Raw genomic sequence first — 18,770 nt, 5'->3', positions numbered from 1 at the left:
AGAACTGAAGTTACTTGTATAAGTTAACTGCCCATTTCTATTACTGAGCTAAAAAAATCAGTTTGTAAAAATGTACTCTGTAAGATTCTATTTAATTAAGCGACAAAATTAAGCAAAGTGAATTTATGGTGAAAGAAGTGAAAATTATTACCTTTGGAGGAAGATTGACAAAGAGGATTCTGGGAATATTGCAATTTTTGATCACTAGATCTGGCTTGTGTTTGTATACGCAATGTCTACATTTAATTGTGTATTTTATTCAATAAAAAGCTTACTCAAGGTATTTTAATATTGTCCTTTTTACTAGATCTTTTGGAAGGTAGGAATAACTTTCTTGGACCCTTAGAGTGAGTTTCATTGTCCTTGTTCTACCTTATTTCTATTTTTACCCTGTTTTATGGTAAATGCAATGATCCTCTTCCCAGAGATACAAGATAGCCAGCGATGACCCCAAAGAGCATCCTGTTCATAAGCAGGCTGGCACAGGACTTGTGTTGTAATTGTATTCTGAGGATACAATAGAGCAAATTCTAAGGCAGGAACTTTCACTCTTGATCAGCTCAACCCTCGCACAAATGCCAGGGAATACCCTCCCGAGCCAGTGGTGGGGTGCTCAGCTCTTCTGATACTTCTGTCTCGGCATCCCCAGCACTGGGATTACACGAATGTGCCACCATGCCCCATTTCAGTGGCTAGCTTGTGGTCAGGCTGGCGTGGCATGTGGTACAGGGGATCGAGCCTGGTGCCTTGCGCTTGCCAGGTAGGAGCTTAGACCGCTGAGCTACCTCCTGGCCCGATGTCACACCTTTGATGCCCACCAAACAGATAATTTTCTCAGATGCCACTAGGCCCAGGAGCCCTCCCCATCACACCCCTTCTCACATGACAGCACAGCTCTGATTCACATAGAGGCAGGCGAAGGAGTCACGGTCCCAGCCTGCTCTAGTACTTCTGTGTTTGTGCATCATTTGGTGGCCTGTCCCGTGGCTCATGGATCATTTGACTTTCTCCTACAGTTCTGCCTTGCCTCTGTGGAGCCAGGTGCGGCTGCAGACCCCTGCCACTCTCCCTTGCTCTTTCAGTTTTTTGCTTGCCAGCCCCCCACAGCCTCTGTCTCCTTAGTGTACTTAATAAACAGTGAGGAGCTGAGCGGTCATCGTCTCCCCATAGGAGAATGTGAGTGAAATACACACTGATTGTTTAAATGTGGACATGTATTGCAGTAGAAGACTCATTCCCACTGGCCCCCCAAACAGACTCCTCCTGCTTCAAATACACTTACCGCATCATTCTTGCCGCTTTCCGCAGCAGTTCTGGGAATTCTTCTTTTATGGGTACGTTTGCACTGTATGACAAAATAGACAATACGGCTGCTGCCGAGGCCACCTGCCACAAGGGCAGGCTCGGGACAGCATCGCGCTGTGTCCTCCTCAATCGCACGCACCAGATCTGGCACTGCACAATCTGGATCTGCCCCAAGGGGGAAGTGACATGGAAGGTAAATGCTCTGAACTGAATCAGGCCATCAAGGCGACAGCAAAACTAAAGACACACATGAAAGGGAACTTCCGAAAGTGCTTCAGAAAGTGGTAAGAACAATGGGATGAATGTGTTTACGGGAAGAGGGTATAGGCAGGGTATTAATAAGGCAAAATGTCCTTTATGGAATACATTTTTAAAAATGTTATTGTACTGTTTACTTAGATCTGTGTCTACTTATTTGTTCAGCAACAAATATTTCCTAAGGGTCAATTGTACATGACATACTTCAATATACTTTTAAATTCATGAGACTTACTTAGATTTTTAGGCACGCATGTTTCAAGGAGGACCCCTGTTATAACTGCTTTTTTGAAAAGTCCAAGCCGAGTGATGTAGAAAACAGCAAAACAGCACACAGTGCTGCTTTATTGGTGGGGGCGATGGCTTGGCAGCCTACGTGGCCTGTCTGGAAAGCACAAAGACCTGGTTTCTATGCTGACCCAGAGCCCAGGCACGCCATGCCAGCTCTAAAACTGGACATGGTGGCACACACCTGAAAGCCCAGCACCAGGGAGGCTGGGACAGGAGGAACACTCAGTACCCGTCCAAGCTGCATGGTGAGATCCCGTATCAAAAGAAAAAAAGAGAGAAAACTACTGCATCCTGCTATGATAATATTTTTGACATCCTCTAATAAATCAGGAATATCATTAAGGTAGAGAATCATGCCACTCCCGGTCGCAGCTCCCACATGTTCGCCCCACATGCCTGAAGTATTCATAGAGATAAGCTGAATAAACATGTGTGGATTTGAATAGGCTTCCCCAGGGAGAGTGGAGATAAAGCCTAGAACTGACAAGAAAAGACTCTAAAATTGGAATGCCATCCAAAAGAATGTCTTCATCTGATGTCTAAATCTTTTCCTTTGTTATCTACTGGTGCAAGTCCCAATTCTAGTGTAAGAATATCAATGAAAACAAGGTTAAAATCAGAGAAAAGTGGAGAACATCCAATTAACAAGAGAAACTTAAAGGAAGATACACTGAACCCAGCTTATAATTTCACATAAGATGATCTGTATGCAAGCCAAAATATTGCCGACTTTCCATGTGTAAGCAATGGAACCCCCTTCCTGCAAGTCAGTGTCAATGTTCAGGTAACCATGACTCCAGAGCACCGTACCTCCAAGTCCCGCGCGGGGCTCCCCTGAAGCGTGCCTCGGAGAACCGCACGGTTGTGATCAGACTGGAGAAGAGCCCCTGGTCAGCCCCGTCCCTGCTGCCCACAGGCGCTCAGCATGGGTAGGCTGGGAAGAGCCCCCGTTAGGACTGGGGCGAAGCGGCAGTCCTGCTCGCGTCTCAGACTCAGTGTGGTACACTGAGAACACTCAAGTGCACAGCAGTGTATTTGTGCAGCAGCCTTTCTTCCTTAAGAACCAAGAAGGCAGTGGATGAATCCGTGTAGTTCTGCCTGAGAAGCCAGACATTTTCCAGCTCTGGATGAATTGTAGGAAGTCCAGCACGGGCATTTGGAAGGCAGCTATGCTCACCACTGTACCGCCAATGCCTAAGCAGAGGTATTTTGCAGCAGAACCCAGACATACAGGACGAAGTGGCATCTTTTCCTTGGAGACCCAGTAAGTGTGCTCTGGACCACCAGTGGACACGGGATGAGCCTGGGGAGTTTCACAGGATAGAAGCCCGGTGCATGGTGCCCAGGCTCAGGAAGCTCGTGGACAGGCCTCATCAGTCTTCGGAGCCCCACAACGCTGAGTTGAAAGGCGCTCGTTGGAGAGAGCCGTTAGCCAGAAGTAGTGTGCGTACTGCTCGAGATAATTAAATCGGTTTCAAGCAGCTGTAAGAATAAAGAGATGCAATTCTCTGCATATTTTAAGGCTTTAAAATTAAATCTGAGGCAAGGGATTAAAACTAAAACTTTGATCTGTAGCTCATTGTTTTAATACTTCAATTTACATACAAAGACTGGAATGTAATAAGGGAAATTTATGGTTATGGCTTTAGTGAGTTTTAACTGTAAAGCACAAGGGCCGTGTCCTCATTCGACGGATTAATGTGATCCACAATTTCACATACACCGAAGGACTTCTGGGGGACAGGGAAGCACCCACAAGGTAATACAACCTCATAAATACTCCCTGGTGCTGCCTGCTGTCAGATGGCGCAGAAGATGGCTCTGGATGAAGCCTTCTACAAAACATCCCTTTCTTTGAATTCCTGCCACACTTTGACCTGCTTTTTCATCTAGACTTGGAAAACCTGTTTGGAGCAGGTAGGAGTACCTCGGGGAGGCAGCAGGCAGCGGTGCGCCGGGACGGTGTCACCGGGCAGCCAGCTCACTGCCCCCGTAGAGGCCTGGGTGCGGCCCAGTGCGCACACAGGAGCCAGCCCGGGTTTCCGGGAGCCAGGGCTTCGCGGCTTCCTCTGCGTCAGTCCTTCCTCCATCCAGCCTCGTTCTTCTGAGTCCAAGGAGGTAACTGAGCTGCTTCATTACCCGTGAGGCAGGCGACACCGGCTGCCCTCCACCCGAGGCCTGGGGCAGGGAGTGAGTCACGCTGGTGAGCAGCCGTTCCTCGGCTTCGGTTTTCTTTGCCCCCAGAAGTGGTCTACATGCTTTGGCACAGTGCTGCTCTTAGGGCCTCGGGGCACTGGCGTTGGCCAAGAACTTTGGTCGGCCTGACACACAAAGGGAGACAGTACACTTACTGCAGAGGCTTGCAGTTCAGGGAACACCCCAGGGGCTGAGTCCCGAAATAGCCTCGAGTTGGGCTGCCATGTCTGAGCTGGCTTTCCGAGGCTGTGTCACGCCACCATCCTACTTCATCTGTGTGGGTGTCAGTCACCGCTAAATTGGAGTTTCACCCCACCATGAAGTCCTGACCCTTTATAATGTTTTCAGGCTCTGGCTGTGTGGTTTTTGGTTTGTTATTCCAGGCCTCTGCTGCACTGGGTCAGTCCTCAGGGTGTGTGCAGCGCGGACCACAGAGGGTCTTCGCCTGAGCAGAGGGTGCTCCAGCAGCCCAAGGAGACGAGTGGATGCTCTGTAATCCCAGGACAAGGGCAGGAGAGTTCAAGGCCACGCAGCTCATTTGAATGAGGACAGTGTGGACAGTGGCCTGCTGGCCTTTAACTTTCGGATAAAGGAATTGAGATCCACATGCATAGTGAGAGGACAAGAGCTGGTCCTCCAGCACCCAGGTTTCCACCTGACTTTGTGGGGTGCCCCTTCCCCTTGTAGCACCCCTGAAAACCTCTTTAACTCACTTCACAGAAGCCTACCTTGGAGAAGGGATGAGGCAAGCTCCAGGGCAAGCAATCGTGTGTGTATTTCATAGAGGTTGGTGGGGGACTTGGCTAAGTTTGTCAAGTGAAGTGAGGCATAAAGATGAGAAGGCTGCTTAAAATATTGACAGCAAAATCCCAAAGAGTGTAATGAGGCAGTGCGGTTGTGGTGGTTGTGGTTGTGTGTGTGTCCGCATGTATGCCTATGTATTAAAATAATACTGAACAATCTGAACAACGCAATTTCTGGGTGATAAAATTAAGTAAGATTTTCCTTTTATATTTATCATTTTATATATTTACTCATTTGCCCAATGAATGTGTCATTCTCATTCTCTCTCTCTCCCTCTTTCTCTCTGTCTCTCTCTTTAAATAAAGCTAACTTTTTATCTCATATTTTAGTACTAGGAAAAGGCAGCTGCACAGGTTTATTCCTAAAGCAGTCTTCCTTCTACTTATTTTAAAAGTGAAAGTATCTTCTTATTACAACCTGAATGTTTTACTTTATGAGTGAATTTGAGAAGTTATTCACAGTAGGCGTATATAATACAGCTGTAATCTGTGTTGTCCCTCAGCTGTTTTCCACAGAAGCCTGCTGAGACCATTCTAAAGCTCCCCACAGTGGTAATAACAGAACCCAGCCTCCGGCTATCTACAGCTTCCGCTAGCCAGGAGTTCCACCCATGCTGCGCATTCTGGCCCATCCTAAGTGCGCCTCCTCAGCTAGCCAACTTCTCTGGGAAGCGGAGTCAGGGCAGGCACAACAGCCTTTCAATGTACTGTTCTGCACTCTGAGAGAAAGCCTCAGTTGGCCTTTAGGAGTAGTCCTACTGAAGCCTCCGACACTGCTCCAACACAGTGTTTCCTCATGTCTCAGTGTTTGTCACACACACCTACTGCCCGCATCCTCCCAGAGACAAGCTTCAGCTTCCCTCATCTTGCGAAGAGCCTGGCATGTCACATGACCGGCATCGCCCACCACAGCGCCCTGAAGCATGAGACCATGCTGGCGTGTCATGAAATGCTTCACTCGGTGTCTCAGACTGTTCTGTGCTTCTCTGACTGACTGAACATAGTGTCTCAGGAACTGAGCCCTACTTCTCACTCTTCTGAGGGCTGGTTCATGGCTTAGGGGTTTCTGATTTAAGGCTGAAGGGCTCACACTTGTTGAGGACTGCCTTGGAGCATCATGCTGGGGTGGAAGGAGAAAGACAGTGAACACCCAAGGGCTAGGAGGGGGCCCAAGCTGTGGTTGTCTTGGCAAACACTTATAATATGACTAACCCCGTCTTATAAGAATGACCAGCTGGGACATTCAAACCACAGCAGCTTGCGTTGCTTATGAAGGAAAGCCAACTACCCTGAGCTGAGCAACTGCACACTTCAGCACCTTCTGAGAGTGAGCTCTGCAGAGCAGTTCACTTGTCTTCCACACAGGCCTGGAGGAAGTGTAGGGTTGGTCCTAGGAAGAGCTTGCTTCAAGCCATTCTTGTAACTCTAGGAAAAACTAAACAGGTCTGAGTCTTTACCAGTTAAAGATTAAGCAAATAATGTATTAGAAATTATTATTATTATTAAATGTGTTATTTGTGCCACAATGAATTTCAGAAAATGTCATTCCTTTCTCAAAGAATGTTCCAGAATGTAAGGCCATCTTACCTGCATTCTCATTTGCCCACATTCATCTATTTTGAAAAACAGAGAATGTGGATAGGATTTTCCCCCATATACTTATTCTACACTGTTGTCTTTCAAAGCCACGTCACTTTGTAGCATAGTGACTGTTTTTCCTATTGGTCAAGGCTTTGTTAGTCAGACTCCACCTACCTGGAGCAGGTCTGCCAAGCAATGGTGTATGGCCCTGCTCTGCCTAAATATCTACAGTCATAAGAAAAAAAGGGCTGACATACATAGCTAGCTTTTTTGTATCACTTCATGCTGTTTGATGGTATGTTTGCCTTAATCTGTGGTTAAAAGAGCACTAAATTCACACCAGATACTCCAAACCAAAGTACGGCTGTATCCCAGCATCCAATAGCCTAGTATCTATGTTACCTTCCGGTTATTCCCCAATAGTCAAGCAATATTTACAGTCCTAGTAGAGGATAAGCTGTATTCTGCAGGGTTTCTGGTATTATGTGATAACCCACTCCCTGGTAGGTGTAAGGCACTCACCTGGTGGCTCCTGGCTCAGTCCTGTGGGTGTTGCAGCTCCCTTCCCCCCAGGGCACGGTAGTCAGCCCTGGTGCGCCTGCCGGCACCTTCTGTGTTCCTACGCCAGCACGCCCAGGTGCAGGCTGCATCAACTGTGTCAGTTTTGTTTATTTTTAATAAAAATGGGTTACGCTAGTCATTTCTCTGTGGAGTTCATTGGATGATGTTTATGCTTCCACCCAAGACAAATGTCTTGGAGCTGGAGTCAGCCCCGTGCAGCTGTGTGAGACTAGGGTCTGACAGGGAGTTTCTGCTGTCTGCAGTGCAGTGACCTTCTGAGTGGCTCAGGGGTGTCTCGGTGGCTGCCTCTGATGAGCTGCCAGAGCCCAGTCACTGTGACATTTATTTCCCTCGTCCTCTGCGTCCACGTTCCAGGAGCTGATAGGTTCATGCACCTTTCACTGCTGAAGTTAATCTCGCTTCATTATGGCTGTCTGATGTATTTGTTTTCCTGTGAAAGAATCAGTGAGGCCCACAGACAACCCTGTGAGGCTTTCCTGTCATTCTCAGGCATTTGGAGCTAATATTCTCGGTTCTGTAACTACATGGATGGCAGCAGATGAGTCAGGGACAGTAGACCTGAAGAATTCTACATGGTGATGCACACGTTTGCCAGCCTGGCTTCCATTGGAAAAGGATGATTTGTCATTTATTAGGCTGAGGTAACTCTCAGTTGCACAGAAGAATTTTCCAGCCGCTGACTTGAGCCCCACCTTCCTCATCTCTCTGTCCACTTTATGGCTTAAACATAAAATTCTTTTACCGGAGGGCAGATGGGAGGTGTGAGATGGGAATTTGTGGCAATGGATCCTTTTGATGGAGGGCTGGCCAAATAGCTCAGTGGACTAAAGCACCTGCTTAGGCAGACTCAGGGGCCTGGAGTTCGATTCCCAGGCCTGCTGTACCGGCCCCGCCCCCAGGGCACACTGAAGCAGCCATTGAGACTGGACGTGGTGGCACTAGCCTGTAATCTCAGCACTTGGGAAGTGGTAAACAGGAGGATCACTACGGGTCGGATCTACACAGTGAGACCCTGTCCTAAATACAAAAAATAAATAAATAAAGACATAGAAGGAGGAGAAGACAGTTGCAGGCAGGAATAGCGTCAGACAAGGAAAGGAAACAGTGGCCCATCTTGGACACCACCTTTCTCCCACCATGAAAGATATAATAAGTGATTTTCATGGAAAGAAACCAAGTGAGAACTCAGTGGGGTGGAGAAGCTCACAGGTGGTATGAAAACACCTATTTGAAGCGCCCAGACGGGTCACCTTTGCCGTCCTTCCTTTGGCCCAAGCTTAGGGCACGGTGCCCCACCCCTCCTCACGCCTGCAGTGATTCATGCTCGCCTCTGATTATCTCTAGTGCATCTTCCTCGAGCGGTTGTAAGATCTTGAAAACACAGACCACATTTGTTCATTTAGTTATGACTTATCTGCAGTGTGCGTGTGTGTGTGTGTGTGTGTGTGTGTATGCACACGCACTTGTGTGTGTCCCACAAGCCTGACTCTGTGAAGGCAGCAGGGAGGCCTTCACCCGCGCATGGCGACGGTCCCTGCTGCGTGCATCTGCCGTGTGCACCGTGAGCACAGACAAGAATTCTGTGAAGCCAGAAGACAGGCGTGGCACACGGACCGGCAGAACCCGGGGGCAGCTTCCTGCGCTGGACAGGTCTTCTAAGTCCAGTCCACAGAAGGCAAATACTACTGAAGGAAAAGGGCACAGTGAGAGGCTCGCACTAGGGCCGCTAAAACCTTGCTCTTCCCTGGGCTGCAGACTTCTGCTTTCCTCCTTCCATTTGAAACAGTACTGGCTAAAATGTGACAGTCAAACCATCCCTCAGTTGCCTTCCAAATAACTGTCCCTGCCTGTGCCTGCTCTGTCCCCACAAAGAGCCCCAGGCCAGTCTATCCTGACCCTGGCCAGCTGTCTATGGAACCTGCTGTGTGTGTCACGCCGTGGATGCCCCCATCTGCCCCGATTCTGCCCTGGTGCCTGGTTTCCCTTGGTGGGCTCTTCCCCAGACGCACGCCCGGCCTGGCCTCCGGAAGATCTGCTGAAAGCGGAGAGACTTGGAAGTGCGCATGCCCCCAAAATATGAGCCTGATCGTCCGCTTGGGCTTTCCAAGTGAGCGACCAGAGAGCAGCGATGGTTGACATTTTTATTTATTAGCGAAGGGAGTTCAAGTCCTTGTACAACAACTGAGCTGGCGGGTATTTCTTTGTAGTTTTCAATGACGTGTCTTTTCCTCCCCCAGGGGAGAACATTTCCTGTGTGCTGACCGAGAGCTGGACTATTTTTTTCTGAGAATTGGCTGCTCTGTGCCCCATGCAGTGCGTGGCTGGGCGTAGATCAGAGGAGTCGGGCACATAGATGCATACGATTGGAACTGCTTTTCTTTCATCTTTAAATTAATCTTTTAAATGTCAGCATTTTAAACTTGGCCTTTTCAAAAACATGATGCCTTCTAAACCTTACTTAACTGAAAATACACTTCTAGTTCAAATGTTTCCTTTAAAAAAATTTCCCAGAAAATGAGAAAGGGTATGAAAGAAAGACAGAAAGAAAGACAGAAAGAAAGACAGAAAGAAAGACAGAAAGACAGAAAAAGAAAGAAAGAAAGAAGAAAAAAGAAAGAAAGAAAGAAGAAAGAAAGAAAGAAAGAAAGAAAGAAAGAAAGAAAGAAAGAAAGAAAGAAAGAAAGAAAGAAAAGCAAGCAGGCAGGCCAGGAAGGAAGGAAGGAAGGAAGGAAGAAAGAAAAGCAAGCAAGCTGGCTAACGCGTGGACTATCCGAGAGAAGCTTGCTTTCGCCAGTTTGATCTAAGCAACTTGGTTCTTTGAAAATCTACATTGTCATTCTAAATGCCATTTCTTTTTCATGGTTCTGGTGCTTTATGACACATATATGATCTTCTGTTTGTATATGAGACATTCAGAATCACTTGATACTAATCTTTAAAGCAACACTAAGTCTTGTGCAGCTGAGTATTTGGAGACATGTTTCCATAGGGCCCTTTCCAGGTTTTTAGTTACCTGGATGTTGCTATGACAACCCTTGGAGTTCCTAGGCAAGGATTTATTAAGCCCATTTCATTAACCTGGTCCCCGATACCAAAGGGAGGCTGGGTGGCTGGCATATGGTCATCCAGCCTACCAATGGCTCTGGGATCCCAGCCCCAAGCAGCCTCCAGCTGTTTGCCATCAGCAGTCCATTCCCCTGTAAGAAGGAAGCTAGAAGAACCCGCTTGGGCAGACCGTGAAGCTTCTCTAGGACTCAGCTTCCTTATGGGCAAAATGGGGGGACATTGCGCACTCCTTCCACTCTAAAATTCCATGAAGAATAAAGGTGATCCTTTTGGTATTGCCACATACTGAATTTTAGAAGAATTAGCCATTAATATAATTGCTTTTATGGTCCGGAGGGTGGAATCCAGGGCTTTTACACTGAGCTATGTCCCCCCACTCCTTTTTAGTGTTTTGAGACAGGCTCTTGCTAAATCACTAATTCTCTAAGGCTGGGTTCAAACATGGGCTCTTCCTCCCTCCACCTCCCAGGTGTGTACACCATGCCTGCGAGCCATTGTTTCTTAAGTAGTGACAGGGCTGAGTGCAGTATCACGCCAGGTGTCAGACAAGATGTCTCCATCTCTTCTCTGCCAAGTTAAGAAATCAAGTATAACAAGGATGATTCAGGGTCCTTGAAGACCCTGGGAGTGGCTCATGGTCACATAAGATCAGCCAAATATCGGGAAACTGAGTGTCTTGTTGTTAGAGTTGTGTGGACAATAAAATGATTCCCAAAGTCTTCTGAGGAGCCAAATCTCAAATTGATATTGATAATCAGACACCGCTGTCTTCCAAGCCTTGAATTGTTGGTGAGTTAGTGCCCTGCGGACTTGGAGAGCATCTCTCTTAGTGAACCCCTGCCTGCCAAGAGAGTCACAGGGCTTCTGCCAAAATAGACACATGCTTTGCTCCCCGCATCCAAGGGGAGCAAAGGGCATCCCCGCTCCAAGTCCCTTCTCTCTGACCCCAGGCTGTTTTGCAGGGTGACGTTCAGCGGACGCTCATCCAGGTGGACTTCGGCGATGGCATCGCAGTGTCATATGTCAACCTCAGCTCCATGGAGGATGGGATCAAACACGTCTACCAGAACGTGGGCATCTTCCGAGTGACCGTGCAAGTGGACAACAGTCTGGGGTCTGACAGCGCCGTCCTGTACTTACATGTAACTTGTATGTTGTTACTATTGTTGGCTTTTGACATATCGTATGTAGTGAGCGGATTTAAAATCTAATGCGGCATTTACTCTGTGGAGGAAAGGTAGCAATTATCTTTTAGCAGAAGAACAGAAAGTAGGAGAATGCAAGAGCCAAGTAAGAGCATAGAAGAAAGCTCCAGGAGAGTCAGAACCGCTTCCCACTGCCCTTGTGGCACTGAGGCTGCCTGCCAGGAACCGCTGAGATGCAGCCCCGGCCCACGGGGCTGGGCTGGACACGCCCAAGCTGTGTGCTGAAACAGCAATCTGTCCATTTCCCCCTTGGTCAGAAATGCTGAAAGCAAGATACTCGGATAGTTCAGTCAAATGAACGCCACACAGGAATTTCTCTCCCATCTGCTTCTGCTTTCCCGTGTTATGCTTTGCTCTTAATGATCTTCCTTTTCTTAAAAACTCTCATCTTTCCCGGGCTTCTCTCTGTGCATAGCTTGGTGTTTGAGGGTAGCTTTGAGGGAGAGCATGTTTACACGGGCTGCGCTACCTGTGTACGTAGGAGACAGCTCCGAGAGGCGCTAAGTGTTTCCTATGGAGGAGCACGAAGGCCGGAGTAGTGACCAGGGTAGCTCCTAAGTAATGTTTGCTCTACACTGTGTGCTAAGTAAGGTAAGCGCTTCCCCGCAGGCCTAAGCTTGCTTGGGTTGCTATAAACGTAGCTTACTTTTCAGAAGTAGCCCTTTTATCTGAATGGCCGCACTCACATTTTGTATTCCTGCCTGGCGAGTTCAGGCCAGCATTGCGGCACACCTGTCCCATGCACCTGGGTGCAGGAAAACCAGAATGCAGAACGCATGAACTAGAAGTGTGTTTTATAAAGTGCTAAGGTCCAGTGACAGGACAAGACAGGGATGCCCAAGAGAGCAGTTGCTCAGGGTGCCTCCTAATCTACCTGCGATGCTGAGTCCTTCAGGGTGATCCTTCTCTCCTGTAGACTCAGCGTGGAGGGGCTTCCTGGAGCCAAACGTGCCCCGCTTCACATCTACGCGAAGGTGAAATGATTCCCGGTTTACTCGCTCCCTCTCCCAGCTTTGGCTGCACTTTATTAAGATCTGACTCTGTGTGCCAGCCACGCTTGACCCCAAGTAGGCTCTCAGTGTGGATATCTGATTTATCAGCATAGTCCTGGGTAGGGCAACAGGTAGAAACCCTGCTGTACAGAGGTTCAGGGTACGACCATGACCCATTTGCAGTGCACATCGCTACGTACCTGGTTGCAGCTGACTCTCACGTACCCTAGCCCTCAACCTGAAAGCAGCGTCGGTGCCAACGGTTGTGGGACTTGGAGGAACCAGTCAAATGAGCTCCAAATGAGGGGGCCCCTCCTGTGCCCTGCATCTGCTGGCCCGGCACATCTTCATGGATCACCCCAGGAAGCACTGGTTTTAGAATAAAAACAGTGCTGGCCTATATGGCTCTGTGGGCTTAAGGCATGTTGGGTATAATGTCCCAAGCTGCCAACATAGTACCCTATTTATTAGGGAAGTGATGGAGAGTGTTTTAGAGCTTTCACTGACAGCACACAGCTGGCTGGGGCATGCATGCCATAGGTTCTCCACCTTGACTTGGGGAACGAAGTGATGATATCATGGGAATAGTATTGAGACCCTTCAAAGTCACCAGCAACATTAATTTTGAGTGGAAACCAAAACTAGCTACACCAACAGCAGTGAGTAGCAGTAACTTCGCGGGAGGACAGCTGCCTCCCAGACAGCATATCCCCCCACAGCTGACCCTACAGAGATTTTTGCTAGACAGCTACTGCCTCAGGGATCGTAACCACATTCAATCTCTCACACACTTACTATGTCCCAACCCTATGCCAAGTTCTTGCAGAGACAGATTTAAAATTCAGTATCAGTTTCTGGTCATAATTTCTCAGTGTCCCACCGAGTTTTCTGTGGCTTATCCTCCACAGCACCCCAGGGCTTCTTCTGCTGCCCTGCCCTCATCCATCCATGCCTGGGTCCACCCCTGCCCCCCAGGGAGACCCCTTTCTGGCCCAGGAAGCCCAGGTCAGCTTGGCACTGCCCAAGATGAGGGGCCACAAAAGCCTATGGCTTTTTTTAAAAAGAGGGGGTGTTTCTTTGTTCCTATATAATTTCTTCATCTCAACAGGCTGATTGATTGGGCAAAATACTTGACCTTAACCTTAGTCGGGGATGATCTATAATAGCGAGCCTGTGTTCTGATTTAATCTTAATCGGGGTGTAGTGGTGGGATAAAGGTGCCTACTGTATGAAGCAACTTGTCTGAGCCTGGTGCTGGAAAGAATTCGCAGGTTTATACTGACTGCATGGAGCAGGACCATGTAGTAAGCTGCTCCTAGCGCGCATCAGCTGAGAGCTGAGCCACAGCAGTCACGGCGGGTCTTGGCCCTCTGCTCAGTGGCCTTCCCTGAAGGATCCAGAGCACGTTCCTGTGCAGGCAAATGCTTTGTCATGGCCTCTGCGCCGTGACGGATGACTCAGGGCCTTCTTTTAGATGGAGAAGACAAGGACCAGCAGAGTGCTGTGGCTTTAGCGTAGTTTGGGGCTCAGACAAACTCAGATTAAGAACAGCGCTGAGTCACACTCTCCAGTTGTAGCACCTAGAAGGACTCGAGCAACTTTTGATGCCAGGATGTGGTGGAGGGGACAGGGCTGGCATCATGGAAAAAGCAAGAAACCCGAAGCCTGGCACTCGGACTACAGCCAGGCCTTGGCAGGGTCACGCTGTCCCTCAAAGCAGACACTGCGTCTGTGAAGTGACGTAAAGCAAGGGACACGGTGTCCCTGCAAACACAGCATGTGGCACCCTGTCAGCCATTGCTTTCTCCATCACCCTAAGATGGCATAGGCATTTGGACCAGGTGGCTTCTGAGATAAAGGAGAATTAGCAGAGATTCCTAGCTGGCCAGCCCTCCTGTCTCTCATGCCTTAGCCCAGCCCCAGGCCCTGCTGCTTGTCTTAGGTTCACTCGCCCACCACCGTCCAGTGCAGGAGGATGATCTGATTTCACATCAGAGTCTTCTCAACACGGTCTGCAAAGGCATTGGAAACAAAAGGAGCCTGTGTCCCTGCTGTAATGTTTCCGGGAGTGGGCCGCGGCTCCCGCAGGTGCCTGAGCAATCCACTGAAGCCTGGCAGTTGGAAATTCCTTGGGGTCCCATTCAGTGCGCCCCCTACTTTGCAAACTGATGCGGCACGTGGTGCATGTAGCTTGACCCTCACCCGGTCGCACAGGACTTGGGGGAGTGCAGGTTTCTGCTCAGACTGCTGCCCTATCCTGGCCGTCTTGCAGAAAGGATCCCTGAGGACTCTGCAGATTTGCAGAACGAGAGGTGGAGGAAAGATGAGGTGGACCAGCTGGTCTCCTGCGCCCACTTCCACAACGCGGGAGCAGTGTGCAATGCCTTTCTGGCCCCCTCTCAGGAAGTGATCCGCCTGGCCTGAGAAACTACGTGGCTTTGCAGTTATGCCAGCGTCACCATGTTGGTTGGCACACATCAGCCCGCAGTTGTCTAAAGTATTGTCCGCAGGGCTGCCTGTCCCTGCACTGAGCAGTGGAAGCGTGGTAGCGCGGGCGACCCCAGCTCAGACCTGCTCGCAGCCGTTCTGGGGCGGAAGCCTCGCAAGGCGCTGGGAACAGATCGGTACCGGGCGTCCGCACGCTGACATTTGAGGAGCCCTGTGCTAGCGTCCCTTCCTTGTGATCTGGACCACTTTGAGTACTTTTAGTGGCTTTTATTTCAGCATTACAAAGAGAGGGAAGGAGAGAGAGAGAGAGAAGTATAATACACAGTATTTAATTAAATGGTCGGGGGTTTCCAGAATATAAATGGCAGAATCGGGCTGGAGCGGTCAGCGTACGACACGCACTCTGTTCAGTTTCACGGAGGTCATTGGTTTCTTAAAGTACGAGAAAGCTGTTGAAGAAAAGAGAAGGGAACCCCAACTCACACAGGTAATTTTCCAGGTTGCCTCGGGTGCCTTTCAGAAGGTTCACACAGTGGCGCGGCGCCACCTGCTGTCGCTTTGGTGCATCTGCTTGTCAGCGTCCAGCTCAGGCCTGGCTCAGGGCGGCTGGCTGGCTGGTGGCTCCTTTGGGGACCCAGTGCAACCTCTGTGTAGAACAGAGGTGATTCAAGACAGGCTTCCGGGCAGCAGGAACCAGGTATTTTATACCCCTCAGAAGGCTGCCTTGGAAGTCCGGAAGATAGTGTTCAGACAGCCCTGCAGGAATAGCGCGTAGGTGGCCCATGAGCATAAGCTGGCTCGGCCCGGGAGCTGAACCCCAGGTCCTGCAAGGCCACAGCGCCTCCGAGGTCCTGCATCCTTCCTTGCGCCAGCCGGGCGGCTCCTCCCGCTCCCAGCTCTGGCCCTGCCGGCTCCGCGCGTTCCATGGTGGTCCTTGGTGCGGTCTCCACGTCTTCCGCTCACTGCTCAAGTGTCATCTCTTCTCGAGGTCTTCTCTGAGCGCTCTGTCAGGACGGCACACTGTCGCCTCGCTCTGCCTTCTGTGTTCAGTGCCTCCTCCCCACCGGAAGTGTCTAAACTCGGCCAAGTGCTGGGTGTCCCCACGCCTAAAATAGCAGTTAACATCAGGCAGCACTCAGGACCTGCTGACCACTGCGAGGCCGTTAGCCAGTAAGGAGGCTGCGTGCTTCTCCTGCCGTCGGGACGCATGCACAGAGCCCTTACTCTGATGTTCTGACTTAAAGTAATACATCGTGCTTGTAGATGAGACAGATGAAGAAAGTGGACTTGTGCGGAATGGAGTTGGGATTTGCAGCATAGCTTTTGCGGTTCCAGGCTTCTCACTCAGTGACCTAAGTTGGGTCTGGGAGCTGGTGAAAGGCCCAAAGAGGGGTGCCAAATTCAGGCTGGAAGCTGACCTGGGCCAGGAGTCCAAGCAAAGGTGCACACACACACACACACACACACACACACGCACACACACGCACACATGCACGCACAATTCTTTAAGATGATTTAACACTAGAGAATAATTACTTGTGGCAGTTATTCTCTGGCCCAGGGAATTCATTCTTCTTGTGGATTCTATAAAGTCTCCATGATCTGAGTTTGTCACCCACAACATGAACTCTTGGAGAGTCAGTGTCACCCTGAGCAATCTTATGTCTGTTCTTTTAAAGACTTCATCAGTCATTAGTAAACCTTGAACTTTTAAACACAGATAGCTGAGGGCATAGATGGGAAAGAAAGTTCCAGAAACAGGCAGGGGGCAGGATGCAGTTGCGCTGTGGGAGCGGGAGTGGTCCAGGGTAAGCAGCCTCTGCAGAGCGGAGAGAGCCCTTGCTCCTCTACGGCGCCGCTTTCTCTCGTGTCTCAGGTCCCCTGGAGCACGTGCACCTTTCTCTCCCCTTCGTCACTACAAAGAACAAAGAGGTCAACGCAACTGCAGTGCTGTGGCCCAGCCAAGTGGGCACCCTCACGTACGTGTGGTGGTACGGAAACAACTCGGAGGTGAGTGTGCCTGCCACGTGGTGTCTGGGGACAGCAGGGATAGACACCCAGCCCCCCTGGAGGAAGCAGAAAAGACAGGGAAGCAAGGGGAGACCTGGCCCCAGAGTCACAGGCTGCCTGTGCTCAGCACCCACCTCCCTGGCATCTCTGCCTCCCCCCATGTCCTGCTCTAGGTGGACTTCTCTTTGCATTGACCTGTAGCACTCAGTCACAGCTCAGCAGAGGAGTTATGCTTTTTCAAAAAGTTGCAACAGAAGTCCTGGCATTGAGTGTTACTGGCTAATCCTTGACCACAGTGCCTTGGAAGGAGAGGGAGGTGCTGAGGGCAGCGTTCTTGGAAGCGTTTGACTCACACTAGAGAGGAGAGGAGCACCTGAAAGCAAATGAGGCAAATGGGCACTTGTGGTCATGACAGTGCCCCCAACACACACACACACACACACACACACACACACACACACACACACACAGGCCTCCTCACCCTGAGGCTGATGTGCCAAGTCTTTGGGGTCAGTGTCATATTTCATGCTTCCCCTGACCATTCCTTGTGCTTGAAAGTCACCCGTAATCTTCAAGCTTCTCAAAGCCCTGGACTCGGTTTCCTCAGTCCTTCCACGGCAGGAGAGAAGGGAGGAACACCGAGGCGAAGTTTCTCGCACCCAGCTCTTGCAGCTCCCCCCCCACGCAGGCGACCCCAAAGCTTTGCCACCCCACGCTACCTTTCCTAGAATCCACTCGGCTGCGTGCGTGGCTCTTGTGTGGGGCAGACACAGTTAGGCACAGGCTGGGGAGGAGTGCTCTTGGGCCTGCCCACTGCTAGCAGAAGCCCCCCCTTACTTTTCCTGGTGCCTGTGTGACACTGGCCCATTTGCGTGCCTCCCTCACGGTGGAAGAGGAAAAATCATTGTTTCCTGCGAGCCAGCACGAGAAGGGGTCCAGCCAGCAGCTTTTGCATGGCCTCCCCTTGTGTCTTTAAATTTCTTTTTTCTATTTAAAATAAAACCAAAGTCTCAATAGACCCTGTCAAGAAGACTTCTTCCAGTGGGTTTTAGTTTTCCCTGTGCCATACAGGGAGTTAATTGTCATTTAAAATTAATTAATATGGAAAAAGCGGTATGTGAGTGGTGAGTCTGGGGAGGTCAGTAGGCTAATCATGGTTTTTTCAGACACTGGCATCTGATCGCGTTTGAACCAGCTTTCCTGAGCATTGTTTTCGTAAGTGTACAAACCACAACTCACAGTGCAATTAGTGCTCCTGTTTTTAGATGCTACTTCCAGGCATGCGTTGATGGGGCCTCTCAGAGGGCCCTGGTGCCCAAGGCCGCTGCCGTCTACCTGAGCCCGCTGTTGGTGTCCAGGGTTCCTACTCTGCCTCGTAGTTTTGTGTAACTACTGCACGGTGCAGAGGAGTACCTGGCAGTGGATAGGTTTCAGCAGCCTTTATTAAATTTGGATTAACACAAGCCAGGCTTCTCATTTGATGTGAGTGGTGTCTTGGATTAGGAATCTGCTTCCCCTGAGTAGACTGTACAAAAAGTGAGGTTTGTGTGTCACTAACAAGCAAAGTCTGCAGATTGGCCCATCCCTGAGTCAGGATGAGGCCAGGAAGGAGTTGTGAGAGGCTCAAAGAGCAGGCAGAATTGAGTGGAGTCACTGCCGCAAGAGCCAAGTCTATAGATAATGGGGGCCAGCACACGCTCCAAGCTGGTGCCCCGGCAGATCCTCCGTGGAATCACACTGAGCGTGTCTGTGGCTTCGGGTTGGTGGCTGGCTCAGCAGTAGCCATGTTTTCTTCATGCTAGCCCCTGATCACCTTGGAGGGGAGCATATCGTTCAAGTTCACCTCGGAGGGCATGAACACCATCACCGTGCAGGTGTCTGCTGGGAACGCTATCCTGCAGGACACGAAGACCATCGCAGTGTATGGTGAGTGCCTTTCCATGCTGCCCGGTGCCGGGGAGGCTGGCTGGCATGTGGCACTGTGGTGCTAGACTCTCTGTACCCTGCTCTGGAGAACAGGGGCTGCAGGGAGT

The 18,770-nt window shown here is 50.0% G+C and overlaps 1 protein-coding gene across 1 annotated transcript in view; it reads left to right on the top strand.

Annotated features, from left to right (window-relative positions):
- Nucleotides 1–18,770, top strand: part of Sorcs1 (sortilin related VPS10 domain containing receptor 1) — a 526,874-nt gene that overhangs the window by 474,356 nt on the left and 33,748 nt on the right. The window contains exons 19-21 of the mRNA XM_023715489.1: nucleotides 11,045–11,231; nucleotides 16,604–16,737; nucleotides 18,540–18,663. Of these exons, the coding sequence (XP_023571257.1) occupies nucleotides 11,045–11,231; nucleotides 16,604–16,737; nucleotides 18,540–18,663 (445 nt within the window). The remainder of the gene's footprint in view (nucleotides 1–11,044; nucleotides 11,232–16,603; nucleotides 16,738–18,539; nucleotides 18,664–18,770) is intronic.

This window comes from Octodon degus, unplaced genomic scaffold (genome assembly GCF_000260255.1).
Source record: "Octodon degus isolate 3935 unplaced genomic scaffold, OctDeg1.0 scaffold00042, whole genome shotgun sequence".
In the NCBI taxonomy this organism is placed as follows: domain Eukaryota; kingdom Metazoa; phylum Chordata; class Mammalia; order Rodentia; family Octodontidae; genus Octodon; species Octodon degus.
The sequence above is the reverse complement of the archived record's forward strand: the minus strand, read 5'-3'. Positions and strand labels throughout refer to the sequence as shown.